General features: G+C 34.1%; 2 protein-coding genes across 2 annotated transcripts; one reads left to right on the forward strand and one right to left on the reverse strand.

Moving 5' to 3' along the window:
• The first annotated feature begins 1,077 nt into the window (after positions 1-1,077).
• On the forward strand, positions 1,078-7,133 carry LOC128864323 (chitin deacetylase 1). The gene is made up of 7 exons (XM_054103932.1): positions 1,078-1,636; positions 3,988-4,233; positions 5,388-5,524; positions 5,614-5,767; positions 5,873-6,053; positions 6,155-6,677; positions 6,737-7,133. Exons 1-7 carry the CDS (start codon positions 1,393-1,395, stop codon positions 7,013-7,015), a joined length of 1,764 nt encoding a protein of 587 aa, XP_053959907.1. The 5' UTR covers positions 1,078-1,392; the 3' UTR covers positions 7,016-7,133.
• A 30-nt stretch (positions 7,134-7,163) lies between these two features.
• Positions 7,164-7,841, reverse strand: LOC128864324 (U6 snRNA-associated Sm-like protein LSm7). The gene is made up of 2 exons (XM_054103933.1): positions 7,697-7,841; positions 7,164-7,642 (listed from the first exon to the last, which is right to left on the reverse strand). The coding sequence occupies exons 1-2, from the start codon at positions 7,712-7,714 to the stop codon at positions 7,322-7,324; spliced, it is 339 nt and encodes a 112-aa protein (XP_053959908.1). The 5' UTR covers positions 7,715-7,841; the 3' UTR covers positions 7,164-7,321.
• Positions 7,842-8,859: the final 1,018 nt, after the last annotated feature.

Consider the following 8,859-nt stretch of genomic DNA (forward strand, 5'->3'; position numbering starts at 1 on the left):
AATTATTTTGGTAAATGTTGCATTTGGATGAAAGTTTAAAAATTTTGCAGAAAGTTTGAAGCTTGGATTTATGCATGTGTATGGTTTCTTGTTATAGAATGAAGTATATTTTTATACAAATTAAATCAAAATTAATAGTCAAAACAAAATTTAAAAAAATAGTCAAAAGTAATCAATATGTGATGAACTTATAACTATGTCATTTGGTATGTAGGTTTCTATCCCGGATAAAGACATGCTAGCATTCTAGCAGAAACTTCTATGTTGTTGTTGTTGTAGCAGTAATAAAAGCTCCGTCAGTGTAGGGTATATACTGTTCACTAGACAGGGCTAGTTTACTAGGGCGGCAGCCGCTATAAAAGAAAACAACCTCGAAATATAAGGATTACTCTAGTCTAACTAAGATCAAAATAGTGTAGTGGGCTCAATAACCACGAAGCTACACAAAAATTAACCCCTTCACATGCCCTAACAATAAAAGAGACTTTTTCGTACTTGCATTTTCAATATTTGATGTATTGACCGGAAATTAAAAAAATGTAATCAAATTGCAGCAAAATCATTTCGAAAGGATATTCCATCACTTGATAATGCAAAACCAGCAAATTTCGTTTATTTCTCCGAGTACTCTTTTATTTTTCGCGTTAAGAGATGTTACCACTGGTATACTTTGTCATAAGAGTAGGTTGCGCGTCCCTCAGACCAACACCAGATTATATTTTTCGTACTTTCTTGCTTCTCATGCTAAATGTATTGATACTCAAGGAGACCCAGACCTTTTTTGTACTCTATCAGGAGGAATTAGCTGAGAATGAAAACTAAACAAACAGCCCTTCCAATGACAATCGAGTCTATGCTATCAGAACGATCATGGTAATGTTAAAAAATAATAATTTTACGTTTATCTCAAATTTAAATACATATTTTAATATCTTTATTATTCGTTATTTCTGGTCCTGATAAAAGACATTGCGTGTTTCCTTTCTTCTCTCATCGTTATTCATCAACGATAGTAAAAGTGAATCTTGCACGAACTCTCATTGTTAATGTAGTTGTTGCTGTGGCTTTGCTCGCATTCTCACTGTCTTTGCACAATGGACCGATGGACCAAGAGGAGAAATGGTGAAAGCTTGCTTCACTCAACAACCAATTGATCGCAATGCAAGATGCACAGCTATAAATATTCAACATCACCAGCGCGCAACTTTTAGTTGTCGTGCGCGTCTCCAAGTGATCGGTTGTATACAAAAGTTGTAAAAAGTAAATAAATTCGTGTCCGGAAGTGAATCGGTAAAAAGTGGTAAAACAATTACGTACTTTGTTGTGTGAAAAGTGGTGCTGCGAACAGGTTTCAAATTTAGTTGTATCGATGGTGATGACCTCGTAAGGAAAATGTTATCGCAAAAAAGCTTTCCAAATAGTAATACAATCAAGGTCGCGCATGATAATATTATTGATGATGTTCACAACCAAATTATCGATAATGATGATGATAATGAAGTGAGTGACGCTTTGGTAACTATTGATTGGCGGTGTGTAACGCTCACCAAACCTCCCATAAGGTCTACTACCATTTTGCGATGTTTTGTGTTTGTGGCATTTGTTTTGCTAACAAGTTTGGATGCCAAACAATTTGGTAATTTCTCCACTATTATAAAATTCATTGAATACATCATACGCACACATACTACATATAATACATACGTACATATATTTGTGTTCATTATCGCAATGCGGTTTATTAAGGTGCATGCGAAAGTGGAAGAAGCCATGCGCGGCGTATGCGTGTCCCTGCGTTGTGAATGTGAATTTATGTATGTGAATGTGTACATGTGCTTGTATAACTACTGGCATAGCGCGTTCGAAATTGGTATTCGGTTGGTGTTTTGTTCGTAAAATCCACTAAAATAGTAATTTCACAACCCAATAAATTATTTATATAATATTGCATTTAAATTAAACTGTTACAAATGCGACATCCGGTTATTATAAAACGATTTGAATTAATATATTACTTGGCGTTAATATCAGATTCTTTAAAATGTTCTGAAAAATAGGAGGATGCAAATCATATACATTCATACATACATACATTTATACATATACATACATATGCATATACATAATATCGTGAAATATAACGGGTGCTAATTTTGAATTTAGCATATTAATTTGACAGCTGACACGTTTATACATTGAGGAGAATTTCTTGTTCTTATGCAGCTAAGCAATAGAGTAATGCGGAAAAAATGTTCACAACTCGTACCACAGCACTATGAATTGCTATTTTTCTATTAAGTTTATTGGAAGGGAAGAAGAAAAACACTTCTGCATTGAAAGATGAGATACGATACGTTTTCGAATGAATTGATTATCAATAGTCGTAGAAAAAATCGCCAAAAGAATCAACTAGTGAAAAATTATTAAAATAAACACTTTCCCGTTCCCCTCAAATTTCAATAAATGTTCTTAATGACGCAATAGAGTTCGTCAAATTGCATTCGTCATTTCTGTTAACACTATAATTTATTTACCTCGTTCCATGACAGTCAGACTTCTGCAGAGTTTTCAAGAATTAGGGGAAAATGAATTTTAGGCTGGGGAACCGCAGTGAAGTGGTTTGCTCTTTTTCTCTCCGAGAGCTGCCTATCCCTGCTTGGCCAAACAAGTGACTCTAATTGCTACTACCAACAATTATTAAGCAAGAAGTTGAATTTAAGCGACTAGAATTCATCAAAACGAACGGTTTCATTGCTCATCAAGATAACTACAGGCCATATGCAGATGTACTTATACGCACATGCGAGTATGTACATATTTAATGCCGTCGCACAAACTGGGACAGTTACGCTCGAAATTTTGATGATGAATGGAATTCATTCACCCTCCGTTGCGCACCCGGGGATTTTCTGGCCAGACTTTTTTGACTTTGGACGTCAATTTGACTTATTTATATTATAGCTAACGACTTGAGTTTCCAGGTAGCTTCCTAAAATTTAATTTTCTATCGGCTTATGGGCATAACCTTTTAAAAAATATCCTTGAACAGCACGAAAAAAGGTTAGACCCGGGTGTTCAACTGTAGGCTTTAAAAAAGGTGTCCAATAGAGGCTTAATATTTGTTTCGGTTTCTGCAGAACTGTCACAAAGGAGTAAAGCTCCGTGCAACCAGTTGATGTGCATTGCTTTGTGTTAGAATTATGACCTGCTTAATTCAAATAAACTCGGTTACAAAAATTCATTAAAAAGGTTTTCATTTTGTTTAATTTATTACTTTACTTTTTAGACAATAAACTACAAAAACTTCATCATCATTTTGCTCGCAACCGGGACAGCCGCCAGGTCTATGTTACTCTACCAAATATCGCCAAAACTTGTTTGGGAATGTTTTATGGATCTTTTGTTGCAACTACATAGTTTTTCTTTCAAATCTCATGCGATGATACAACATACTCGTATTATAGTTTCAATTGAACTTTTACGAGTATGTTTTGCACTTTGCATTTTTTATTCCGTTGCATCATTACGATTATTTACTTAATTTTTGCTTGTTTGCCTTTCGTAATGAAAATCGTTAAAATTCCACATTCATACTCATTTGATTTGCCATTCAAAAGACTTTTCACACAAAACAGCTCTTTGACCCCCTTCTCATTGATGACGTTTTCACTGCTTTAATACTTTAAATATTTTGTGGATGCATCTCGGCGAGTCCAACACCGGCTTGTGCTGGACAACTAGGCAAGTAATTGCAACACGTCGTCTATTTTTTTTTGTTTTTGTTTTGATATTTTCCTCAATTACAATTTCTCTGTGGATAAATTTTTTAGTCATTCAGTGAATATGTATGTGTGTATGCATGTATAGGTGCCATTTATGTAATGGTGCGTTAGTGCTCGTAATAGAAACCTGCTCGGTAAAACACAATAATTGGATGAAATTATTTGTAGATGAGTTAATGTTTATTGTTTTCCTTTTTTTTTTTAGCAAACGCGTCCAACTTATTTAAACGCAACACAAGTCCAAATATTGAGTGCTTGAAAAACGATCGTTTCTATCGCGATCCGAATCGGCCCGTCCATAAGGTTTGGACTAATAGTGAATGTTCCAAATATTTCCTATGCCTTGACGGCGATGCCTTTGAGTTTAAGTGCTCGGAGGGCTTGCTATTTGATGTTGTCAGACAAATTTGTGATTTTAAGCAAAATGTGGATAATTGTGACGTCACAGCGGGTAAGAAATAAAGTGATGGCGAATAGTGAAAAATTGCATTTGTAGAAATATATGATATGAAAATTAAAACTTATAAATAGAAAAAACATTAAAATACGATCAATTAATAATTTAAAACTAAATAAAATATTACAAAAAATACATATAAATTATATATATAAAATATACGCATAAAAAAAGATACAATAAAGTAAGTACAGCCGTGATCACAATAATAGCAGCGGAACATATTGCTAAGTTTTGAATTTTTATTTATTTTTTACTCTTTTTTATAAAAATATAGTTCATAATACAATAAAAACCATTAAAGCTTAAAATTTGGTACATAATTTTAAAAAATTAAAAAAAAAAAATCATCAATATTTCAAGTCAAAGTTTTTGGAAACATGTTGGTCGTTTTTTAGCCTATTCAATTTTTTATCATTTTAAAGTCGTTGAAAATTCGCCTTGATTTTTGACATTTTTTTTTAGGAGACCGTGTTATGCATTTTCTTCCATCTAACGAATGCTTGACAATTTTTTATATGGCAGAAAACCCTCAACGCGGTCCAAAAAAAAAAAATGACAAAAATCAACAGCTAACTTGCACTTTATTATACCAAATTCAAAATTTCTAAATTCTGGTTAAAAAGTTTAAATTTGGAGAAAAGTGGTTAAATTTTCCTAAATTTGTGACAATTTTTAACTTAAGGTATAAAAAAATTCAATTAAAAAATAAATAAATAAAAAAATTAAATAAATAAATAAAAAAATTAAATAAATAAAAGGTCAAAACTTTACAATATGTCACTCAGCATTTATAATGCACACAATAATATTAATATATAATAAAATATACATAACCTCAAATAAAATAAAATAATATAACACAAGAAAAAACCAACCAAAATTAATTTATTTAAATAAAATAATATAATTATTGTAAATAAAAGAAAGCAATGTTTAAATAAAGTTAAGCTTCAATTGCTTTCATTTAAATATGTTTTTTATGCAAGCAAAAAAATAAATAAATAAATGAGTAAAAAATAAAATTCTGAAATTGCATACGATTAAAAAAAATTGCTTAATATATAAAAAGAAATATATTTAATCTATTTCTATAATATATAAGTGTGATATATTTAATATCATCTTCTTTTAATATTATTTCTAAGAAACACAAGCTCCCAAACCATTACTTGAGAGCGCGGATTGTGAGGACAAAACTCATTTAGGATGCGGCGATGGCACCTGCCTACCAAATGAATATTTTTGCGATGGCTCTGTGGACTGTCCCGATGAGTCAGATGAGGTATATTTTGCAAAGATAAAAAGTCCTGTATAAAAATATCTAATTTTAATAGAAAAAGTAACAAAATTAAATAAGTTCCACATATGCAGGGCTGGTGCGACATGAGCAATGATCCAAATGCCGCTGAATCTTGCGACACTCGCAATTGTCAGCTGCCTGACTGTTTTTGCTCCAAGGATGGCACTCAAATACCAGGCCGTTTAAGTCCAATTATGGTGCCACAAATGATAATGCTAACATTTGGTAAGTAATAAAAGTGAAAGTGCTTTGAAAAGAAAAAAACTATCAATTATAAGTATAAATAAGAATTAGTTTCGCTGAACGCTGGGGGTCGTTTTTAATTTTCAGATGATGCAGTTAACTTTGAAAATTTCGATCTATTCACAAATGTGCTATTTAAGGCAAATAGACGCAACCCCAATGGGTGCCCAATCAGAGCAACATTTTACGTCTCACACCAGTTTACGAATTATCAGTTTGTGCAGAAGTTATGGAATGATGGGCACGAGATTGCAGTGCACTCAGTAACGTATGTACAGGAATAATAAACATACATATGAACATATATAATTCAATAATGTGAAAATGTTTATATTTTATTTTTAAATTCATTGGCATTATTTTCAACAGTCATCGTGGCCCAGAGATGTGGTGGTCGAAAAATGCCACTATTGAAGATTGGTTCGACGAAATGGTTGGTCAAGCCAATATTCTTAATCGTTTTGCAAATGTACGCATGGAAGATATACGTGGAATGCGTGTTCCATTTCTACGCGTCGGTTGGAATCGTCAATTCTTGATGATGAAAGAGTTTGGTTTCGTTTATGATGCTTCAATGGTGGCTCCATTTAGCAATCCTCCACTTTGGCCCTACACTCTAGACTATAAAATGCCCCATGCTTGCACAGGTATAAATCAGAATTGCCCGTCTCGCAGCTACCCCGGAATTTGGGAGATGGTGATGAACCAGTTGGAAGTGGGCGACTTCACTTGTGGTATGGTCGATAGCTGTCCAGCCCATTTGAGCGGTGAAGACGTTTACCGCATGTTGACGCACAATTTTAAGCGACATTATTTGTCCAATCGTGCGCCTTTTGGATTGTATTTCCATGCAACGTGGTTTAAGAATAACGATTACTTGCAAGCGTTTTTGGTAAATTCTCGATAATAATAAAGTTCTTGCAAATAAATTGTAATTATTATTTTATTTAGCGTTTTGTGGACGACTTACAGAAGCTGCCAGATGTCTATTTTGTGACAAATCAGCAAGCGATTCAGTGGATGCGTCAGCCAACGCAAAGCATTCAGCTGAACTCGTTTGAGCCTTGGGGTTGTAAGTCGCGCCAACTCGATTCACGTGAAATGGTTTGCAATATACCAAATACATGCAAGTTGCGCAGCCGTGTTTTGCAGCAAGACCGCTATTTATACACTTGCAGTGAGTGTCCGACGCAATATCCCTGGATACGCAACGAATTTGGTTTGGATTAATATAGAAGACCGCCCATTGTTGCCATTCGCTTATAAAATATTAGACTTATTTGTAGCATAAAATTTAAATAATTAAACTAAATGTGTAGATAAGTTTTGCTAATTTAATACTTACATTTTATTTATTTTCATTAATTTAATTCTATCATCGCTTCATCATTCTATTCTATTTTGTTCTTTCATTTCATATGTTTTACAAAGTTTTGTTGTATGCACGCAAAAAGTTTTCGTTAAATTAAAAGGCTTGAATTTTTAAAAACCGAAAGGTACTGTGTTTTACTAAAGAGGGGATCAGACCTTCACACATTACGTATCCTGTGTAATGAATGGGTTTGGTATCGATTCCATACCATCTTGCGGACAAATAAGTACTAGCGCTGTACCCCGGCACACCACCAGCCCCAAACTACGCGTTTCCTCGGCCAACTTGAATGGCTCGTCCGCGTCCCGGAGATACTCAACGGTGTTGTCCAAGACCAAGTTGAGCAATGCATCATATCCCTTGAGTATGCCAGAAGCCTCCCGACCGCCAGCAAATTTTACTCGTATTTGCTTTTCCAAATATTTTGAAAGATCCAAGATAGATTCCTTGCGTCGCTTCTCCTTGCCATCGTTACCGCCGCTCGACTGCAAGACACTGATATTAAATCGTACAAATTGTTAAGAATATTTTTTACACACCTTTGGTTTATCAGCCATTTTGTTGAATTAGTTGGTAATTTTCAGTGAATTTGCACTTTTAAGCGGCAAATTAATGTATAATATGTACCAGACAAACTTTTGTTTATATGAGGTTATGTTTTGACGCAAATGTCAAATTAACTGGCAGTTAAATGTTTTTCACTTGGCACACCCTGTGCTTTACATTGTTGCCATTAAATTATTTCCCAATAAGTTCATATATAAGACGTACGCAGCCTTTTTTACAAGGCGCATTCACTAAAGGTGGTGGCAATAGCCGAATAACAATGTTTCGTACGTTTGATTGTCAAAGCAAAGTATTGGCAAAGTAGAAACAAGAAATTAATTCGCCTTGTTTCATTCAATGCTGACAGCAACATGGGCACGGGAAAAAAAACCAAATTAGCTGATTTAGAGATACAACCCTTAATAGATTCGAATTTCTTTTTTATCAGTAGTGAAATTCCCTAACTTTAAACGATCCGATAATTTCTATTTCTGTCTACAATATTTGTTGTTTGCAGTAACGAGTGTGCAATTCACGAACTTGTGTCAACTAAACTAAGCCAATGTCTTCTTCTATTTATCAAAATTTATAGAGAGTAACATTTAAGGATAAAAAATTAAATGATGGATATTCCCCATTTCTCACCAACGTTGTTGCGGAAAATCGCATAGCTAAATTGGTAGAACATAGTCGAAGGCGAATTTAATGCCTTAGGTGGCAAGTCTGACGTCAGCTCCCAGCACAGACAAAAGAAGGAGATATTACATGCTTGTAAAAATTCAGTGAATGGCTTGGTATTATTGTGATTTTTGCGATTTAAATTAATCCAACTAATGAAAACGAGGTGCTGTGTGCTAAATTTTGAAAGCACAAATTAATATAAAGCCTCCAATGCAGTTTGTTTGCGTTTTTATGTGGAAGACGCCGTGGCTAGAAAGTATGTGTGTGCGCGTGTAATTTTTTGTGCTTGGCTGATTCCATTGCTTTCACCTTCTCTTCTTCTTCACAAACACAGCTCCTCTTCCTTTTGTTCTTTTCATGGACTCTTACGACATAGCGAATTAGGTAGGCGCAAACTATCTTTCTATCATTCTTGCATTGTTTGCAATTCTTCTTTGCAATATTTGCTCATTTTGATCCTTCATGTGACAGAGAT

Source organism: Anastrepha ludens, chromosome 5 (genome assembly GCF_028408465.1).
Source record: "Anastrepha ludens isolate Willacy chromosome 5, idAnaLude1.1, whole genome shotgun sequence".
NCBI classification, from domain to species: Eukaryota; Metazoa; Arthropoda; class Insecta; order Diptera; family Tephritidae; genus Anastrepha; species Anastrepha ludens.